The sequence below is a fragment of the Mauremys reevesii genome, linkage group 2 (genome assembly GCF_016161935.1).
Source record: "Mauremys reevesii isolate NIE-2019 linkage group 2, ASM1616193v1, whole genome shotgun sequence".
In the NCBI taxonomy this organism is placed as follows: domain Eukaryota; kingdom Metazoa; phylum Chordata; order Testudines; family Geoemydidae; genus Mauremys; species Mauremys reevesii.
Window position 1 is genome coordinate 1243810 of NC_052624.1, and position 22424 is coordinate 1266233.

Genomic DNA, 22424 nt, shown 5'->3' on the forward strand with positions numbered 1-22424 from the left:
GGCCGGCTGGGCTGGGATTCCCCGGGTGGGCGGGAGCTGCTGTGCCAGCTGGTGCACTGTGTGCCGGGGCTCCCTGCCAGCCATACCCTCGCTGCCAGGCACGGCGTGAGACAGGGGAACCCGCCACTCCTGGTCCCCGTACCCCTGGGTGCTGGCAGAGGGGTTGGGCTGCGTGGCCGTGAGCTGCAGGGGCCTCCTGCCCTGCCAGCAGTGTGCCAGGGACCAGCCCGTGGGGCGGGCTAGTGGCCATGCTCTGCAGCCACATCTGGGGCAAGGGAGCCTTCCCCAGCCACTGCGCGTTGGCAAGCCGGCAGGCAGGGGAGTGTGCCCTGCCTGGGCCGATAGCGGGCACCCTGCCGACTGCCCGCGCCACGGCTCCCTCGGGCAGAGCACAGCTGCGGCTGCCCCAGATGGCATCTGCGCCCTGCCCTGCCCCCAGCCTGGTGCTCTGCGCCCGGCCCTGCCTCCCAGCCTGGTGCTCTGCGCCCGGCCCTGCCCCCCAGCCTGGTGCTCGGTGCCCCGCCCTGCCCCCCAGCCTGGTGCTCGGTGCCCCGCCCTGCCCCCCAGCCTGGTGCTCTGCGCCCTGCCCTGCCCCCAGCCTGGTGCTCGGCGCCCGCCCTGCCCCCAGCCTGGTGCTCTGCGCCCGCCCTGCCCCCAGCCTGGTGCTCTGCGCCGGCCCTGCCCCCCAGCCTGGTGCTCTGTGCCCCGCCCTGCCCCCCAGCCTGGTGCTCGGTGCCCGGCCATGTCCCCCAGCCTGGTGCTCGGCGCCCCGCCCTGCCCCCCAGCCTGGTGCTCGGTGCCCCGCCCTGCCCCCCAGCCTGGTGCTCTGCGCCCTGCCCTGCCCCCAGCCTGCCCACTGTGCTCCATCTAGGGGGCACTGGCTCCCTTCAGGCCCCGGGCCGGGAAGAGGTGTCGAGGGCCCGTGGCCCGTGTGAATGGGCTGGGGTCTCCCTGCGCTGGCTGTGCCAGTGGGGCCGTGCGGAGCCCAGCTGCCCGGGGCTGGCTGAGCGAGGGGTGAGCTGCCCCCTTGTCCCTGGAGAGCTCCCGGCTGCAGGAGCCTCGTCCGCCCCGATTAGCACAGCAGCATAAAGCCCGGATGTGGGCAGCCCCGTGTGCCCGTGGGGCTGGGCTGGCTGTGCTCTGGGAGGTGGCAGGGGAGTTGGGCTGGGACGGCCCGGGTCTGCCTTGGGGAAGGGAGGTACCTGAGACCCAGGAGGGGGGTTGGAGGCCAGGTGACACCTCTGCCGGGACACTGGACAAAGGACAAAGGCTGGGGGAGGAGCCGGGGCAGGCGGAGTGAGAGGCTGGGGGGAGTTTCAGTTTGGAGCTGGCTGGGAAATGGAGAGGGGCCCCGACGGGGCTGTGGCTTCCCTGGGGGCCCCAGATGGACCTAACTAAGGGGGGCCTGTTGTCTGTACCGGCAAGGCCTGTCTGGGACTGTGTTCCTGCCCCCAGCACAGCCTGCCCGGCTGGGTGAGCCATCCCCGGGGGGGCTGCATGGAGATCTGCCCAATGCGCCCCTTCCTGGCCCCCAAGGACGGCCCCCCATTGCGCCGTCTGGCCTCCAGGGGCCTGGGGCTGAGGGCAGGCGGGTGGGGGCTGCCCCACACTCACCAGGCCTTTCCCTGCCACTTACACCCCCCCGTCTAACCGGATCCCGCAATGGGGGGCCCCATGTTCCTGGCAGGTTCTCCCCGGGGAGGCTGGCAGGGGCCTGGTGCCAGGGGGCAGGCGAAGGCTCTCGGGGGAGCCGGGCTCTGGGGCTGGCTGGAACCCGGTGCCAGGGGGCAGGCAGACGAAGGCGCTGGCAGGGGAGCCGGGCTCTGGGGCCCGGTGCCCGGGGGCAGGCAGATGAAGGTGCTGGCAGGGGAGCCGGGCTCTGGGGCTCGGTGCCAGGGGGCAGGCGAAGGCGCTGGCAGGGGAGCCGGGCTCTGGGGCCCGGTGCCAGGGGGCAGGCAGGCGAAGGCGCTGGCAGGGGAGCCGGGCTCTGGGGCCCGGTGCCAGGGGGCAGACGGCGCTGGCAGGAGCCGGGCTCTGGGGCTCGGTGCCAGGGGCAGGCGGCGCTGGCAGGGGCGCGGGGCTCTGGGGCTCGGTGCCTGGGGGCAGGCGAAGGCGCTGGCAGGAGCCGGGCTCTGGAGCCTGGTGCCAGGGGGCAGGCAGGCGAGCTGGGCTCTGGGGCCCGGTGCCAGGGGGCAGGCGAAGGCGCTGGCAGGGGAGCCGGGCTCTGGAGCCCGGTGCCAGGGGGCAGGCGAAGGCGCTGGCAGGGGAGCCGGGCTCTGGGGCCCGGTGCCAGGGGGCAAATGAAGGCGCTGGCAGGGGAGCCGGGCTCTGGGGCTCGGTGCCAGGGGGCAGGCGAAGGCGCTGGCAGGGGAGCTGGGCTCTGGGGCTCGGTGCCAGGGGCAGGCGGCGCTGGGGAGCCGGGCTCTGGAGCCTGGTGCCAGGGGGCAGGCAGGCGACGGCGCTGGCAGGGGAGCCGGGCTCTGGAGCCTGGTGCCAGGGGGCAGGCAGGCGAGCTGGGCGCGGGGGCCCGGTGCCAGGGGGCCGGCGGCGGCGCTGGCAGGAGCCGGGCTCTGGGGCCCGGTGCCAGGGGCAGGCGGCGCTGGCAGGGAATCCGGGCTCTGGGGCCCGGTGCCAGGGGGCAGGCGACGGCGCTGGCAGGGGAGCCGGGCTCTGGGGCCCGGTGCCAGGGGGAGGCGAAGGCGCTGGCAGGGGAGCCGGGCTCTGGGGCTCGGTGCCAGGGGGCAGGCGAAGGCGCTGGCAGGGGAGCTGGGCTCTGGAGCCCGGTGCCAGGGGGAGGCGACGGCGCTGGCAGGGGAGCCGGGCGGTGCCGCTGGCAGGAGCCGGGACTGACTCTCTGGCTGCTCCCGCAGGCAGCTGCTTCGTGTGCCTGGTGGACGTGGTGCCCGTGAAGAGCGAGGACGGGGCCGTGATCATGTTCATCCTCAACTTCGAGCTGGTGCTGGAGAAGCAGCTTCTGGGCTCCCCGGCCAAGGACACCAACCACTGGGTGACTCCCACCAACTGGTTCCCTGCAGGTAGGCCCCAGCAGCGCCCCACAGCTGGGGGGCGGAGACGCCATGGGGGGGACGGAGCTGCCAGAGCCATGGGTGCCTGTCCCATGGGGCACTGCCTGGCACACTCCTCCCGCACCGAGCTGGACCCAGCAGTTCCTGTCCCACAGGATGGGCCTGGCCTGGGGCTGGCTCCTCCCCAGCTCTTCACTCCGGCTCCAGGGAGGGGAGCTGCCCTGCTCACGGGCCCGGGGGGGCTGAGCCCAGAGCTCTGGGGCAGGCTGGCTGTGGGGCTTGCCGACCCTCGCAGCACAGGTACCAGCACCGGCACACGCCAGGCATGGCCATGACACTGTCTGACCCACGGGGGCCATCTGCCCCAGGCACCCTCAGCTCCGTGCGGCCTGTGAGTGCGACAGCCCCACTCGGGGTCCACCCTCCGGGGTCACCTCCTGGAGCCGCACCTCTCTGAGCCTCCAGCAGCCTGGCTCTGCGGGGCCCCTCAGGGAGTCCCCTCCCCACCCCCCGAGGGAGCAATGCCCCCCTCATCTCCCCACCCCCCGAGGGAGCAATGCCCCCCCGATCTCCCCACCCCCCGAGGGAGCAATGCCCCCCCATCTCCCCACCCCCCGAGGGAGCAATACCCCCCCATCTCCCACCCCTGAGGGAGCAATGCCCCGATCTCCCCACCCCGAGGAGCAATGCCCCCATCTCCCCACCCCCGAGGAGCAATGCCCCCCCCATCTCCCCACCCCCCGAGGGAGCAATACCGCCCCGATCTCCCCACCCCTGAGGGAGCAATGCCCCCCCGATCTCCCCACCCCGAGGAGCAATGCCCCCGATCTCCCCACCCCGAGGGAGCAATGCCTCCCCATCTCCCACCCCGAGGGAGCAATGCCCCGATCTCCCCACCCCCAAGGGAGCAATGCCCCCGATCTCCCCACCCCGAGGGAGCAATACCGCCCCATCTCCCCACCCCGAGGAGCAATGCCCCCATCTCCCACCCCCGAGGAGCAATGCCCCATCTCCCCACCCCGAGGAGCAATACCCCGAGGGAGCAATACCCCGATCTCCCACCCCGAGGAGCAATACCCCCATCTCCCCACCCCGAGGAGCAATACCGCCCCATCTCCCCACCCTGAGGGAGCAATGCCCCCATCTCCCCACCCCCGAGGAGCAATACCGCCCCATCTCCCACCCCGAGGAGCAATGCCCCAATCTCTCCACCCCGAGGGAGCAATACCCCCATCTCCCCACCCTGAGGGAGCAATACCCCCATCTCCCCACCCCGAGGAGCACACGCCCCATCTCCCCACCCCTGAGGAGCAATACCCCCCTGAGGGAGCAATACCCCCCGATCTCCCCACCCCCTGAGGGAGCAATACCCCGATCTCCCACCCCGAGGGAGCACACCCCTGAGGGAGCAATACCCCGATCTCCCACCCCTGAGGGAGCAATACCCCGAGGAGCAATAGCCCCGATCTCCCCACCCCTGAGGAGCAATACCCCCGAGGAGCAATACCCCGATCTCCCCACCCCCGAGGAGCAATACCCCGAGGAGCACACTCGATCTCCCCACCCCTGAGGAGCAATACCCCGAGGGAGCAATAGCCCCGATCTCCCCACCCCTGAGGGAGCAATACCCCCGAGGAGCAATACCCCGATCTCCCCACCCCCGAGGAGCAATACCCCCGAGGAGCAATACCCGCCCAATCTCCCCACCTCCCGAGGAGCAATACCCCCGATCTCCTCACCCCTGGAGGAGCAATACCTCCCGATCTCCCCACCCCCGAAGGAGCAATACTCCCGATCTCCTCACCTCCAGAGGGAGCAATACCTCCCGATCTCCCCACCCCCGAGGAGCTGTACCCCTGATCTCCCCACACCCCGAGGGAGCAATGCCCCCCCCCGATCTTTTAGTAAAAGATCTAAAAAAGAGCCACCGTGGCTTAATAACCATGTAAAAGAAGCAGTGAGAGAGAAAACGACTTCCTTTAAAGAGTAGAAGTCAAATCCTAGTGAGGCAAATAGAAAGGAGCATAAACACTGCCAAATTAAGTGCAGGAGTGTAATAAGAAAAGCCAAAGAGGAGTTTGAAAAGGCCGTTGTGTCTCGGTGTTTACAGACAACACAATGGCCATATTTTTCATAAACAAGCAGGACGGAGCACGCTCCTCCCTCCTTTGTCAGGAAGCCATTCAGCTCTGGGACTTTTGCGTAGCCCACTCGATCGATCTGGTAGCGTCCTTTGAAGTACATCAGAAGCAGGAAGCTGCTAAACAACCAGTGGGGCCCCTGGACGATCGAGATACAAAAGGAGCGCTTAAAGACAATAAAGTCCTTGCGGAGAAACTAAATGGATTCTTTGCTTCAGTCTTCACGGCTGAGGATGTTAGGGAGATTCCCAAACCTGAGCTGGCTTTTGTAGGTGACAAATCTGAGGAACTGTCACAGATTGAAGTGTCACTAGAGGAGGTTTTGGAATTAATTGATAAACTCAACATTACCAAGTCACCGGGACCCGATGGCATTCACCCAAGAGTTCTGCAGGAACTCAAATGTGAAATTGCGGAACTATTAACTAACGTTTGTAACCTGTCCTTTAAATCGGCTTCGGTACCCAATGACTGGAAGTTAGCTAATGTAACGCCAATATTTAAAAAGGGCTCTAGAGGTGATCCCGGCAATTACAGACTGGTAAGTCTAACGTTGGTACCGGGCAAATTAGTTGAAACAATCATAAAGAATAAAATTGTCAGACACATAGAAAAACATAAACTGTTGTGCAAAACTCAACATGGTTTCTGTAAAGGGAAATCGTGTCTTACTAATCTATTAGAAAGCGACAGAGTCCTGTGGCACCTTACAGACTAACAGATGTATTGGAGCATGAGCTTTCGTCTGACGAAGTGGGTATTCACCCATGAAAGCTCATGCTCCAAAACGTCTGTTAGTCTATAAGGTGCCACAGGACTCTTTGTTGCTCTTTACAGATCCAGACTAACACGGCTCCCCTCTGATACTAATCTATTAGAGTTCTTTGAAGGGGTCAACAAACATGTGGACAAGGGGGATCCAGTGGACACAGTGTACTTAGATTTCCAGAAAGCCTTTGACAAGGTCCCTCACCGAAGGCTCTTAAGTAAATTAAGTTCTTCTTTGAGTGCTTGCTCATATCGATTCCAGTTAGGTGTGTGCGCGCCACGTGCACGTTCGTCGGAAGATTTTTACCCTAGCAACACTCGGTGGGTCGGCTGGGCGCCTCCTGGAGTGGCGCTGCCATGGCGCCGGATATATACCCCAGCCGACCCAACAGCCCTTCAGTTCCTTCTTACCGCCCGTGTCGGTCGTTGGAACAGTGGAGCGCGGCTTAGCTGATCTCCACTTCCCTAGCTACTCATAGTTCTTTACTGATAGCTGTGTATATAGTTCCAATTTTATAGTGTTAGTTAGTTTTAGTCGTTTGTATATATAGTTAGTGTATATAGTTGTGAGGGGATCGGGGATTAGCCCCTTTCCCCCCCCCCCCAGTACCGGGGCTCATGCCCGGGTCACCGGGATTCAAACCGTGCTCGGCCTGCCAAAAGCCGATGCCAATAGGGGATCCCCACTACTCCTGCCTCAAGCGCCTAGGGGAATCCCATCTCCCAGACAAGAGCCGGATCGGTAAGGCCTTTAAGCCGAGGACAAAGAAGGAGCAGGACTTTCGTCTCAAACAGCTCCTGATGGAGGCAGCTCTTAGTCCAACACCCTCGGCACTGAGCGCTGGACAGTCTACATCAGGGAGAAGCGCTCTTTCGGCTCCGGATTGCCCTGGTACCACAAAGGCCCCCCGGCACCGACCGTCGCCGGCACCGATGTCGGCTCGGCACCGCTCCCTGTCCCCGCGAGTCAGGAAGCATCATAAGGCTCCCGCTGGTTCGGTGCCGTCCGCACCACAGTCGGAGCACCCGCCTAAGGCGGATCGCCCAGCACTGACACCTGCCGCGGCACCGCTAGCTTCGGCATCGTCGATTCCGGTCCCGCAAGGGCCGTCGAGTCCGGTGCTTGAAAGCTCCCCAGCTCACGCTGTGGTCGAGCTCACTGTCCCGTCTACCCCGGAGACCTTTTCCACTGCGAGGGATTTGATCGCGATGACGGAGACCGCACTGCCTCAGCCCCCGGCACTGCCGGTGTGGGTCATTCAGTCTATTGGCAAGCCTGCCCTGCTAAGGCCGCCCTCCGTCGGCACCGCTGACAGGCACCGATCAAGATCTCGGTCCCGTCGCCGATCCCGGTACTGACGCCGCTCGCAGTCCCGGCACCGCTCTCCATCACGGTACCGGTTACACTTGCGGCACCGCTCAGCTTCCCATTTGCCTGCCCGGGACTCCCGGGACTGCTCCCGGGACCGCGCATCTCGCAGCTATTCTAGGCGAAGAGCTTCAAGATCCCAGTCGACCTCCCAGCACCGATACGGTTGTAGGTCCCGGTCTCGTTCACGGTACCGTTACAGCTCCTGGTACCGCTCCCTGGTGCCGTCCCAAGAAAGACCATCTCGAGACGTGGCTCCTTCTCAGGGTCCCTCAGCACCTCCTTGGCCGTCGAGACACACCTCGGGGTCATCTCATGCTGGCAGCGCTTCCTGTGCACAGGACCGTGACTCGGACGTGCCCAGCCGCGTGTTCCAGGAGAGCCAAGGCCTCGAGCAAGGCCCCCATCAGTGGTCGTTCTGGACACCTTGGGCATACCACCAAGCCCAAGGTGCTCCCCCAGATGCACCCTGGTCCGTGCCATCGGAACAGCGGGTGCCAGAGGCGACCGTAAGCCGCGCCACCCCCCCCATGGGTACGGCTGAGGCTTCGGTTCCACCGGCAGACACCCAGGCCCCACCTGAGCCTGACACCCCCCCCCCAAGAACAAGAGCCCCCATAGGACCCTCTTGTCCCTGGCCTCTCCTCTCCCTCCTCACCAGATGAGGCGGTGGCGGGACATCCTCCCCCGGCCCTCCCCCGATTGACCTGAGGGCTCATCAAGACCTTCTGAGACGAGTGGCTCAGAGCATGAATCTTCAGGTGGAGGAGGTCCCGGAAATAGAGGACCCAGTGGTGGATATTTTATCAGCTGACACCCCTACAAGAGTGGCCCTGCCTTTTATTCGCACTATACAGGCGAGCGCTGGTACCACTGTGACGGTGCTGCCCGTGGGAGCCAGCTGAGGTCACTCAATTAGGGTGAACTGCAAACCAAACGGGGCAGACAAACCCCAAACGCTGGTGGTTGTTCCAATACTCAGATTTACCAACCAGCACAAAACAGCTTCTACAGCACCTCACTGGTCACTTAGAAATCCAAACCACGCAGTTCCCTTAAAGTGCCCAGCCTCAGGCCTCCGGCCAGACACACCTGTCAGATATGATGATGATTACTGAGAATCTTATATCATAGAAACGAAAAGGTTCTTCCAACCCCAAAGGATCAGCCACATACCCAGGTCCAATTATAACTTAGATCTTACCCAAAATACACGCTACAGCCAATTCTTATTAACTAAGCTAACATTTATTAAAAAAGAAAAGAGAGAGAGTTGGTTAAAAGATCAAGCTACAGACAGACTTGAATTCAATTCTTGAGGTTCAGATACACAGCAGAGATGAGCTTGTAGTTGCCAAAAGTCCTTTTAGAAATAGTCCAGAGGTTACAGTCCAATGTCCATATTCAGGGTGGCTCCAGTCAGTGACTGGGGATCTCAATCCTTGGGGCTTAAGGTTTCCCCCTCTTGAAACCCAAAGCAGATCTGAGATGAAGCAGGATCGTGTCCCAGGTTCTTATACATTTCCAGCAGCCTTTCGGCCTGAGAAAACAATAGGCTTCACTCTCCTTCTCCCAAACATCCTGGCAATTAGCCCAGGGTAATTTATCCATTAAACAGTTCAGATACAGGTTAGCACAACCTTCAAAGAGACACATAGACAATCACACTATTTCACTCAAGTATCATCATAAATGTTAATATTCCTTTTTTGATCTTTGAATTAAAACTCTAGCAATAGACAAGACTTGTTTGCTGCCATCACAAGACCTGAGCAAACATCTCCCCTTCTACCTCTACCAATGCAGACTTGCATTTCAAAGCTCTAGTCATTTACATATCTTCTTAACCCGTCCTCAGGGTTCACCCCTGGGTCAGGTCAGTCGGTGAGGTGAGTTAATTAACTCCTTCTGGCCCTGTCAGCAGGGCCGGCTCCAGACCCCAGCGCGACAAGCACGCGCGTGGGGCGGCAGTTGTCGTCAGGGGCGGCAGATTGGGCCGGCGGACCTGCCGCAGTCATGCCTGCGGGAGGTCCACCGGAGCCCCGGGACGTCCGGACCTGCCACAGGCGTGACTGCGGACGGTTCGCTGGTCGCGCGGCCCGGCTGGACCTCCCGCAGGCATGACTGCGGCAGCTCAACCGGAGCCGCCGGACCAGCCAACCGTCTGCAGCTGCGGGAGGTCCAGCCAAGCCGCGCGACTAGCGGACCCTCACCAGTCAAGCCAGCGGGAAGTCCACTGCTCCCGGGGCTCCGGGGCGTCTCCCGCGCATGACTGCTTGGGGCGGCTGAATATGTAGAGCCGGCCCTGCCTGTCAGCTTTCAATAAGATATTCTATTACACTCATAACGTCACAACCATCTGGCAATCCTCAGCCTCTATCCCCCCCACAGCCAGGGGAGTAGAGCAGAAGTACATGGTACCCTCTAAAGGGTACGAATATCTGTACGTGCACCCTCCTCCCTGCTCCCTAGTCGTGCAATCGGTCAGCAAGAGGGAGCGCCATGGCCAGCAAGCTCCTGCTCCCAAGTCCAAGGAGGCTCGGCACATGGACTTGTTGGGCCGCAAAGTGTACTCTGCTGGGGGCCTCCAACTCAGGGTGGCAAACCAGAGGCCCTACTCAGTCGCTACAGTTACAACACCTGGGCGTCTCTGGGGAAATTCACGGAGCTACTTCCCCAAGACTCCCGCCAGGAGTTTGCAGCCCTCTTGGAAGAAGGAAAGAAGGTGGCAAGAACCTCTCTCCAAACCTCATTGGACGCAGCCGACTCAGCAGCCAGGACTCTGGCTTCAGGAGTGGCCATGAGGAGAATATCCTGGCTTCAGGTGTCAGGCCTTCCACCTGAGTTACAGCAAACTCTGCAAGATTTGCCCTTTGAAGGCCAAGGGCTATTTTCCGAAAAGACTGACTGTGACGGAGCGGTTCTGGTGGGACCCAACTGAGAGTGCCAAATCAGGACCAATTGCTCAAACAGGGCAGTTACAGCCCTAGGCTGGGGTTTTTCCACCTCTAAGGCAAACCAAACCAGCCAGACAAAAGGGACTTTGGTCTCACCCCACTGGCTAACCACAAGTCACACAAGCAATTTCCTTAGACACTCCAGTCTCCCAGTATCACCACCAGTGCACTCGTCCTGGGGATAAATGGTTATGAAAACCAACACCCCAATAAAAGAAAAAGGTTCCCTCGATCCCAAAGGACCAAGCCCCAGACCCAGGTCAATATGCACATCAGATCTTACCCACAAATCACGCTGTTGCCAATCCTTTAGAATCTAAAATCTAAAGGTTTATTTACAAAGGGAAAAAGGTAGAGAAGAGAGGTAGAATTGGTTAAATGCAATCAATTACATACAGTAATGGCAAAGTTCTTAGTTCAGGCTTGCAGCAGTGCTGGAGTAAACTGCAGGTTTTGATTAAGTCTCTGGAATACATCCCCCACCGGGATGGGTCGTTCAGTCCCCTGTGTAAAGCTTCAGTTTGTAACAAAGTCCCTCCAGAGGTCAGAAGCAGGGTTGAAGACAAGATGGAGATGAGGCATTAGGCTTATATAGACTTTTCCAGGTGTAAGAATCCCTTTGTCTTCACTGTGGAATTTTACAGCAAAATGGAGCCTTGAGTCACATGAGCCAGTCCCTGCATACTTTGCTGAGTCACAAGGCGTGTCTGCCTTCTCTCCATGGGTCCATTGTGTCCTTAATGGTCCCTAATGGGCCATCAAACAGGCTAGGCAGAGCTAACACCAGCTTGTCTGGGAGGCTTCCCCCAGAAGCACAGCACAAACTTGAAATATTGACAGCATAGAGCCAACATTCATAACTTCAACTAAAAATGATACAGACATACAGACAGCATAATTATAACCAGCAACCCGGAACCTGGTCTTAGACACCTTATATGACCCCCTTTACTTAGGATTTGGTGCCACTACAGGACCTTGGTTGCAACCCATGTTCTATATGGTCCCCATTTATATCAATAACGTCACACTGACCCTAGGCTGCAAAGCCTAAAGGACAACAGGGTGATCATGTGCTCGCGAGGGATACACACCCCGGTGACCCAGTGCAGGTCCTTCCGTCCTCAGCCTCACCGCCCTTACCCCCCGCCTAGGCCGCAACAGGACTTCGGCAGAAGGCGCGGCCGGGGCAATCGCAGAAGGCAGTCTGGGCCCCAAGGGGGTCAAAATCAGGGCCCCCCATAACCACCGGCGGGGCCCAAACCGAACTTTTGAAGAGACGCTCAAGTTGTTTCCCAGGATCCTTTTCCACCCTTCTACAACCGCCTCTCCCATTTCCTCCCTGCGTGCTCCCAGCTAACATCGGATCGTTGGGTCCTACGCATGGTGGAATTGGGATGCCACCTTCAGTTTGTTTCGCCCCCACCTTCCCACCCCTCCTCCTCGTCCCTCTTCAGGGACCCCTCTCACGAGCAATTCTTCTTACAAGAGGTACGGACGCTCCTCACCATGGGAGCCATAGAGGAGGTACCGAAAGACTTGAGGGGCAAGGGGTTTTATTCCTGCTACTTCCTAATCCCCAAGGCGAAGGGAGGTCTAAGACCAATCCTAGACCTGCGAGAACTCAACAAATTCATGATAAAGTTAAAGTTCCGCATGGTAACCCTGGGGACCATCATCCCGTCATTGGATCCTGGAGACTGGTATGCCGCCCTCAATATGAAGGACATGTATTTCCACATCGCAATTTACCACCACACAGACGGTACCTCCGTTTTGTGGTCAACCATCAATATTTTCAATTTACGGTCCTTCCATTCGGCCTTTCCACGGCCCCACAAGTATTCACAAAATGCACGGCTGTAGTCGCCGCCTCTCTCCATCGTCGTCGAGTGCACATCTTCCCGTATCTCGACGATTGGCTCATTCGAGGGACCTCCAAGACGCAAGTGAGCCGTCATGTGGGCATCGTCAAAGATCTCTTCAGGCGACTAGGCCTGATGATCAATATAGAGAAGTCCACTCTGGTTCCCACACAGAGAATAGACTTCAATGGGGCAATCCTGGACTCCAGCCTCGCCAGAGCCTGCCTACCACAGCCTCGGTTTCAGGAGATGGTAACAATTATTCAAGGCCTCCAAAACTTCCTGACAACCTCGGCTCGCACTTGTCTCAGCCTCCTAGGCCACATGGCTGCCTGCACCTTCGTGACCAAACACGCCAGACTACGCCTCCGTCCACTTCAAACTTGGCTCACCTCGGTATACCGGTCGGGCCGAGACAGCCTGGACACGATCCTCACGATTCCCACGAGCGTCCTAGGCTCCTTGGCCTGGTGGCTGACTCCCACCCTGGTCTGTGCAGGGATGCCATTCCAGCTACCTCAACCTTCGATGGCCCTAACCACGGACGCGTCATCTCTGGGTTGGGGTGCCCAACTCGAGGGTCTCCGCACTCAAGGCCTTTGGTCTGTTCAAGAACTAACCTTACACATCAATGTGCAGGAGCTGAGGGTGGTTCGCCTCGCGTGCCAGGTGTTTAGAGAGTGTCTCCAAGGCCGTTGTGTCTCGGTGTTTACGGACAACACAACGGCCATGTTTTACATAAACAAGCAGGGCGGAGCACGCTCCTCCCTCCTTTGTCAGGAAGCCATTCAGCTCTGGGACTTTTGCGTAGCCCACTCGATCGATCTGGTAGCGTCCTTTCTCCCAGGAGTTCTGAACACCCTGGCGGATCGCCTCAGCAGATCCTTCCTGTCTCACGAGTGATCAATTCGTCCGGACGGCATCCATTCTGTTTTCCGGAAGTGGGGCTTTCCCCACATAGACCTCTTCGCCTCTCACGAGAATTGGAAGTGCCACGTGTTCTGCTCCTTCCAGGGTCGCTCCCCGGGCTCCCTCTCAGACGCATTCCTGATACCGTGGATGAGCCATCTACTCTAGGCCTTTCCACCGTTCCCGCTGGTCCACAGGGTCCTGCTCAAGCTCCGCAGAGACAGGGCCCACCTGATCATGATCGCTCCAGCGTGGCCGAGGCAGCACTGGTACACCATGTTGTTCGACCTGGAGTGGCCAACCCGATTCCCCTTCCACTCTGCCCGGATCTCATAACTCAGGACCATGGCAGACTTCACCACCCAGACCTACAGTCTCTTCACCTCACAGCGTGGTTGCTGCGTGGTAAAGCCAGTCCGAGTTACGTTGCTCTGCCTCGGTACAACACGTGCTCCTGGGCAGTAGGAAGCCTTCCACTAGGTTGACATATCTGGCCAAGTGGAAGCGTTTCTCCTGCTGGTGCGCTCAGCGTAACGCTGTTCCCACCCAGGTAACAGTTCCTACTGTCTTGGACTACCTCTGGTCCCTGAAACAACAAGGCCTAGCGGTCTCATCAATAAAGGTGCATTTGGCGGCCATCTCTGCCTTTCACCCAGGGGAGAGTGGCCATTCGGTCTTCTCTCACCCCATGGTTTCGAGGTTCCTCAAGGGCTTGGAACGTTTGTACCCACAGGTCCGACGTCCCGCCCCGACCTGGGACCTCAGTCTAGTTCTAGCCAAGCTTATGGGTGCTCCCTTCGAACCGCTAGCCACCTGCTCACTGCTGTACCTGTCCTGGAAGACGGCCTTCCTCGTCGCCATTCCATCGGCAAGACGAGTCTCCGAGCTTCGGGCCCTCACTGTGGATCCCCCGTATACAGTGTTTCACAAGGACAAGGTACAGCTGCGACCACACCCGACCTTCCTCCCTAAAGTGGTATCAGCCTTCCATGTCAATCAAGACATTTTCCTTCCGGTCTTCTTCCCAAAGCTGCACTTGTCACGCCGGGAACAGCAGCTGCACTCCCTAGACGTCCGTAGGGCTCTCGCCTTTTATATTGAACGAACAAAGCCCTTTCGAAAGACGCCCCAACTCTTCGTCGCAGTGGCAGACCGAACGAAGGGCCTACCTGTCTCCTCCCAGAGGATTTCACCTTGGGTGACGTCCTGCATCCGCACCTGCTGTGACTTGGCCCATGTTCCATCGAGCCACCTCACTGCACATTCCACCAGGGCTCAGGCTTCTTCTGCCGCTTTCCTGGCCCACGTTCCCATCCAGGAGATCTGTTGCGCAGCTACCTGGTCCTCGGTCCACACCTTTGCCTCACATTATGCACTGGTCCAACAGCCCAGAGATGACGCGGCATTTGGCTCAGCAGTTTTGCATTCTGCAACATCTCACTCCGACCCCACCACCTACGTAAGGCTTGGGAGTCACCTAACTGGAATGCATAGGAGCAATCACTCGAAGAAGAAAAGACAGTTACTCACCGTTGTAACTGTTGTTCTTCAAGATGTGTTGCTCATATCCATTCCAGACCCGCCCTCCTTCCCCTCTGTCGGAGTAGCCGGCAAGAAGGAACTGAGGGGCCGTCGGGTCGGCAGGGGTATATATCCGGCGCCATAACGGCGCCACTCCAGGGGGCGCCAGCCGACCCACCGAGTGTTGCTAGGCTAAAAATCTTCCGACGGACGTGCACGCGGCGCGCGCACACCTAACTGGAATGGATGTGAGCAACACATCTCGAAGAACAACAGTTACAATGGTGAGTAACCGTCTTTTGTCATGGGATAAAAGGGAAGGTCCTTTCATGGACTGAGAACTGGTTAAAGGACAGGGAACAAAGGGTAGGAATAAATGGTAAATTCTCAGAATGGAGGGGGTAGCTAGTGGTGTTCCCCAAGGGTCAGTCCTAGGACCAATCCTATTCAATTTATTCATAAATGATCTGGAGAAAGGGGTAAACAGTGAGGTGGCAAAGTTTGCAGATGATCCTAAACTGCTCAAGATAGTTAAGACCAAAGCAGATTGTGAAGAACTTCAGAAAGATCTCACAAAACTAAGTGATTGGTCTGACCCAGTGCGGCCATTCTTATATTCTTATGATCTCCCCACCCCCAGAGGGAGCGATGCCCCCCCGGATCTCCCCACCCCCGGAGGGAGTGATGGCCCCCCCAATTTCCCCACCCCCAGAGGGAGCGATGCCCCGGATCTCCCCACCCCGGAGGGAGTGATGGCCCCAATTTCCCCACCCCCAGAGGGAACAATGACCCCCGATCTCCCCAGAGGAGCAATGACCCCTGATCTCCCCACCCCAGAGGAACGATGCCCCCGATCTCCCCCAGAGGAGCAATGACCCCCTGATTTCCCCACCCCAGAGGGAACAATGCCCCCCCGATCTCCCCCCCGATCTCCCCACCCCTGGAGGGAGCGATGGCTGGAACCAGCTGGTCAGGTCACCGGCCCCTCTCTCCTCAGCCTTTTGTCCCCCACTGACCAGAACCGGCTGCTCCTGAGCTGGGGGGGCCTCCCTGTCACCAGGCGCTGGGTCCCCACCAGTCACTGGCTGCTCTTTGCGGTCACACCTGGTCCCCTGCAACAGCAACCCCCCCCCCCGTCCTCACACACGCAGCACACGGGGAAACTGAGGCACACAGCCCTTCCTCACCCCCTCTCCTCGACAGGGCGCAGCAAGTCCTTCAAGCTGAAGCTGCCCGCGCTGCTGGCGCTCACGGCTAGCAAGCAGTCGCTGCCCCAGGGGGGCCCGGATGGCGTCATCGTGGACGTCTCCAAGCCCAGCAGCGAGTCGGGGGCTCCAGACGACGTCACTTCCTCCCTGGATAACAGCTGCCTGGGCTCCCAGCTGGAGGAGCGCCGGGCCCTGGTGGAGCTGGAGGCGGGGAGGGGTCCGCCTGGCGAGGCAGGCCTGGAGCCCCCCGTCACCCACTCGTCACCCCGCGCCGACAGGGACCGGCTCCACCTGGACGCCTCCTTCTCCAACTGCAGCCTGTCGCGCAGCCGCTCCCGGGAGAGCTGCCACAGTGTGCGGCGCGCCTCCTCCGTCGATGACATCGAGGCCATGAAGGGTGAGGGCGACAGGCGGGGGCACAACCGCCACGGCAGCACAGGTACGGCACGCGCGGGGCAGGGCAGGGCACCGCCATACAGCACAGGTACGGCACGCGCGGGGCAGGGCAGGGCACCGCCATACAGCACAGGTACGGCACGCGCGGGGCAGGGCAGGGCACCGCCATACAGCACAGGTACGGCACGCGCGGGGCAGGGCAGGGCACCGCCATACAGCACAGGTACGGCACGCGCTGGGCAGGGCAGGGCACCGCCATACAGCACAGGTACGGCACGCGCTGGGCAGGGCAGGGCACCGCCATACAGCACAGGTACGGCACGCTGGGCAGGGCAGGGCACCGCCATACAGCACAGGTACGGCACGCGGGGCAGGGCAGGGCACCGCCAGACAGCACCGGAACGGCACGCGCTGGGCAGGGCACGGCACCGCCATACAGCACAGGTGCGACGCACGCGCTGGGCAGGGCAGGGCACCGCCATACAGCACAGGTGCGGCACGCGGGGCAGGGCAGGGCACCGCCATACAGCACAGGTACGGCACGCGGGGCAGGGCAGGGCACCGCCATACAGCACAGGTGCGACGCGGGGCCGGGCAGGGCACCGCCATACAGCACAGGTACGGCACGCGCGGGGCAGGGCAGGGCACCGCCATACAGCACAGGTACGGCACGCGCGGGGCAGGGCAGGGCACCGCCATACAGCACAGGCACGGCACGCGGGGCAGGGCAGGGCACCGCCATACAGCACAGCACAGGTGCGCACGCGGGGCAGGGCAGTGCACCGCCCTACAGCACAGGGACGGCACGGGCTGGGCAGGGCAGGGCACCGCCATACAGCACAGGTACGGCACGCGCTGGGCAGGGCACCGCCATACAGCACAGGTACGGCACGCGCTGGGCAGGGCAGGGCACCGCCATACAGCACAGGTACGGCACGCGCTGGGCAGGGCAGGGCACCGCCATACAGCACAGGTACGGCACGCGCGGGGCAGGGCAGGGCACCGCCATACAGCACAGGTACGGCACGGGCGGGGCAGGGCACCGCCATACAGCACAGGTACGGCACGCGCGGGGCAGGGCACCGCCAGACAGCACAGCTACGGCACGCGCCGGGCAGGGCACCGCCATACAGCGCAGGTACGCACGCGCGGGCAGGGCACCGCCATACAGCACAGGTACGGCACGCGGGGCAGGGCACCGCCATACAGCACAGATGCACGCGGGGCAGGGCACCGCCATACAGCACAGGAAAGGCACGCGCTGGGCAGGGCAGGGCAGGGCACCGCCATACAGCACAGGTACGGCACGCGCTGGGCAGGGCAGGGCACCGCCATACAGCACAGGTACGGCACGTGCTGGGCAGGGCAGGGCACCACCATACAGCACAGGTACGGCACGCGCGGGGCAGGGCACCGCCATACGGCACAGGTACGGCACGCGCGGGGCAGGGCACCGCCATACAGCACAGGTACGGCACGCGCGGGGCAGGGCACCGCCATACAGCACAGGTACGGCACGCGCGGGGCAGGGCAGGGCACCGCCATACAGCACAGGTACGGCACGCGCGGGGCAGGGCAGGGCACCGCCAGACAGCACAGGTACGGCACGCGCGGGGCAGGGCAGGGCACCGCCATACAGCACAGGTACGGCACGCGGGGCAGGGCACCGCCAGACAGCACAGGTGCACGGCACGTGGGGCAGGGCAGGGCACCGCCATACAGCACAGGTGCGCACGCGGGGCAGGGCAGGGCACCGCCATACAGCACAGGTACGGCACGCGCGGGGCAGGGCACCGCCATACAGCACAGGTACGGCATGCGCTGGGCAGGGCAGGGCACCGCCATACAGCACAGGTACGGCACGCGCGGGGCAGGGCAGGGCAGGGCACCGCCATACAGCACAGGTACGGCACGCACACCTGCACACACACACACACCGACACAGACAGGTGCACACACATGGACAGACACACACCTGCACACACACACGGACACACAGACAGGTGCACACACACAGACATACACAGACACCTGCACACACACACACACACGGACACACATACATGTGCCTACAAATGTACACACACACCTGCAGACACACATATGGACACACAGACAGGTGCACACACAGATGGACATACATACACCTGCACACACACACACACACGGACACACAGATATGTGCACACACACACAGACACCTGCACACACACACATACAGACACACACCTGCACACACACACACCTGCACGCACACACACGGACACACAAACAGGTGCACACACACCTGCACAGACACACATGGACGCACACCTGCACACACACGCACACACACACATGGACGCAGAGACAGGTGTACACACACGGACACACACACACCTGCACACACACACACACACACACAGACGCACAGACAGATGCACACACATGGACACACACACGGACACAGACAGGTGCACACACACACCGACGGACACACACCTGCACACACACACACGGACACACAGACAGGTGCACATGGACACACGCACACGGACACAGACAGGTGCACACACACATGGACACACAGACATGCACAAACGGACACACAGACAGGTGCACACACACACACGGACAAACAGACAGATGCACACACATGGACACACACACACACACACACACACACACAGGTGCACACACACGGACACACAGACAGCTGTACACACACGCACACAGGTGCGCACACACAGACGGACACACACCTGCACGCACACACTCGGGGACACACACAGGTGCACACACACGGACGGACACACACCTGCACGCACACACTTGGGGACACACACAGGTGCACACACATGGATGGACACACACCTGCACGCACACACTCGGAGACACACACAGGTGCACACACATGGATGGACACACACCTGCATGCACACACTCGGGGACACACACAGGTGCACACACATGGATGGACACACACCTGCACGCACACACTTGGGGACACACACAGGTGCACACGGACGGACACCTGCACGCACACACTCGAGGACACACACAGGTGCACACACATGGATGGACACACACCTGCACGCACACACTCGGGGACACACACAGGTGCACACACACAGACGGACACACACCTGCATGCACACACTCGGGGACACACACAGGTACGGACGGATGGACACCTGCACGCACACACTCCGGGACACACACAGGTACGGACGGATGGACACACACCTGCACGCACACACTCGGGGACACACACAGGTGCACACACATGGATGGACACACACCTGCACGCACACACTCGGGGACACACACAGGTGCACACACACAGACGGACACACACCTGCACGCACACACTCGGGGACACACACAGGTGCACACACACACAGACGGACACACACCTGCACGCACACACTCGGGGACACACACAGGTGCACACACACAGATGGACACACACCTGCATGTACACACTCGGACACACACACAGGTGCACACACACTTTTCCCCGACATAGCGCCCAGTGTGACCCTGCTGAAGCGGAGCTGCGGGCCCAGCAGTCCCCTGTCCAGCCCCACCCCCGTTAGTGCCGTGGGGAGGGGCCCAGGCTATTGACTGGCTGGGGACGGGTGGACTCCCATGGGAGGGGCCTGGCCAGGACCCTGGCCCCCGGGGAGCAGCGCTACGGCCCCCAGACCCCCACGGGGAGAGCGTTACAGCTACTCACCACCTCCCCATCCAGAGCCCAGCCCAGCCCCCACAGCCTGCCTCTCGCGCCTCAGCTGCACCCCCAGCCCCGGGGCGCCGGCACGGATCTCCCACCCACCCCCAGCTCCCGGGCGCTGGCACGGGTCTGTCCCGCCCACACCGAGCCCCATGGGAGCTGACACGGGGTCTGTCCCGCCCACACCGAGCCCCAGGGGGTCTGTCCCGCCCACACCCAGCCCCAGGGGAGCTGGCGCGGGGTCTGTCCCGCCCACACCCAGCCCCAGGGGAGCTGGCGCGGGGTCTGTCCCGCCCACACCGAGCCCCAGGGGAGCTGGCGCGGGGTCTGTCCCGCCCACACCGAGCCCCAGGGGAGCTGGCGCGGGGTGTGTCCCGCCCACACCGAGCCCCAGGGGAGCTGGTGCGGGGTCTGTCCCGCCCACACCGAGCCCCAGGGGAGCTGGCGCGGGGTCTGTCCCGCCCACACCGAGCCCTGGGGGAGCCGGCGCGGGGTGTGTCCCGCCCACATCGAGCCCCAGGGGAGCTGACGCGGGGTCTGTCCCGCCCACACCGAGCCCCAGGGGAGCTGGCGCGGGGTCTGTCCCGCCCACACCGAGCCCCAGGGGAGCTGGTGCGGGGTGTGTCCCGCCCACACCGAGCCCCAGGGGAGCTGGCGCGGGGTCTGTCCCGCCCACACCGAGCCCCAGGGGAGCTGGCGCGGGGTCTGTCCCGCCCACACTGAGCCCCAGGGGAGCTGGCGCGGGGTCTGTCCCGCCCACACCGAGCCCCAGGGGAGCTGGTGCGGGGTCTGTTCCGCCCACACCGAGCCCCAGGGGAGCTGGTGCGGGGTGTGTCCCGCCCACACCGAGCCCCATGGGAGCTGACGCGGGGTCTGTTCTGCCCACACCGAGCCCCAGGGGATCTGGCGCGGGGTCTGTCCCGCCCACACCGAGCCCCAGGGGAGCTGGCGCGGGGTGTGTCCCGCCCACACCGAGCCCCAGGGGAGCTGTCGCGGGGTGTGTCCCGCCCACACCGAGCCCCAGGGGAGCCGGCGCGGGGTCTGTCCCGCCCACACCGAGCCCCAGGGGAGCCGGCGCGGGTGTGTCCCGCCACACTGAGCCCCAGGGGAGCTGGCGCGGGTGTGTCCCACCCACACCGAGCCTCAGGGGAGCTGGCGCGGGGTCTGTCCCGCCCACACTGAGCCCCAGGGGAGCTGGCGCGGGGTCTGTCCCGCCCACACCGAGCCCCAGGGGAGCTGGCGCGGGGTCTGTCCCGCCCACACCGAGCCCCAGGGGAGCTGGCGCGGGGTCTGTCCCGCCCACACCGAGCCCCAGGGGAGCTGGCGCGGGGTGTGTCCCGCCCACACCGAGCCCCAGGGGAGCTGGCGCGGGGTCTGTCCTGCCCACCCACACCGAGCCCCAGGGGGTCTGTCCCGCCCACACTGAGCCCCAGCGAAGCTGGGGCGGGGTCTGTCCCGCCCACACCAAGCCCCAGGGGAGCTGACGTGGGGTCTGTCCTGCCCACACCGAGCCCCAGGGGAGCTGGCGCGGGGTCTGTCCCGCCCACACCGAGCCCCGGGGGAGCTGGCGCGGGGTCTGTCCTGCCCACACCGAGCCCCAGGGGAGCTGGCGCGGGGTCTGTCCCGCCCACACCGAGCCCCGGGGGAGCTGGCGCGGGGTCTGTCCCGCCCACACCGAGCCTGGAGCCTGTCTGTGCCCGTGTCTCCTTGTCCCTAGGGCAGTTCCCAGAGCTGCTGCCTCCTGCCGGGGGCAGGGCCCTGTGTGCCGCCTGCCCCCGACCCTCGCGCCCTCTTCTCCTCAGGCGCCATGAACAACCTGCGCAGCAGCCAGCTGAGCTCCACCTCGGACTCGGACCTGATGCGCTACCGGGCCATCAGCAGGATCCCGCAGATCACGCTCAACTTCGTGGACTTCAAGGCCGAGGCCTTGCTGCCCTCGCCGGCCAGCGAGCGGGAGATCATCGCGCCCACCCGGCTGAAGGACCGGACGCACAACGTCACCGAGAAGGTCACCCAGGTGAGGCCCGTTGGGGGGCTTCCTGCGGGGAACGGGGAGCGGCTTGTGGTCTTGCCTGGCAGCGAGCTGGGGCCTGCCGGGGCGGCTGCGATGGCAGAGTCCTGGGGCACCCGCCTGGAGAGGCTGATGCTCACTGAGCAGGGGCTCGGCGGGGGCGCTGGGCGGGGGCTCGGCGGGGGCGCTGGGCTGCGGGGCGGGGGCTCGGCGGGGTGCTGGGCGGGCTCGGCGGGGCGCTGGGCTGCGGGGAGGGGCTCGGCGGGGCGCTGGGCTGCGGGAGCAGAGCGGGAGCTCAGCAGAGGGTTCTGGGCTGCGGGAGCGGGAGGGGCTCGGCGGGGTGCTGGGCTGCGGGAGGGGGCTCGGCGGGGCGCTGGGCTGCGGGAGGGGGCTCGGCGGGGCGCTGGGCTGCGGGGAGCAGAGCGGGAGCTCAGCAGAGGTTCTGGGCTGCGGGGAGCGGGAGGGGGCTCGGCGGGGCGCTGGGCTGCGGGAGCAGAGCGGGAGCTCAGCAGAGGGTTCTGGGCTGCGGGAGCAGGGC

At 62.7% G+C, this 22424-nt stretch overlaps 1 protein-coding gene across 11 annotated transcripts in view; it reads left to right on the forward strand.

Annotated features, from left to right (window-relative positions):
* The window catches only part of KCNH2 (potassium voltage-gated channel subfamily H member 2), a 155999-nt gene that overhangs the window by 59832 nt on the left and 73743 nt on the right, over positions 1-22424 (forward strand). For all 11 annotated transcript variants that reach the window (XR_005593978.1, XM_039524175.1, XM_039524178.1 and 8 more), the window contains 3 exons: positions 2871-3035; positions 15760-16203; positions 21678-21892. Coding sequence is in view for 10 of the 11 variants with exons in the window: in XM_039524175.1 (XP_039380109.1) it covers positions 2871-3035; positions 15760-16203; positions 21678-21892 (824 nt within the window). In the remaining variant the exon portion in view is untranslated. The remainder of the gene's footprint in view (positions 1-2870; positions 3036-15759; positions 16204-21677; positions 21893-22424) is intronic.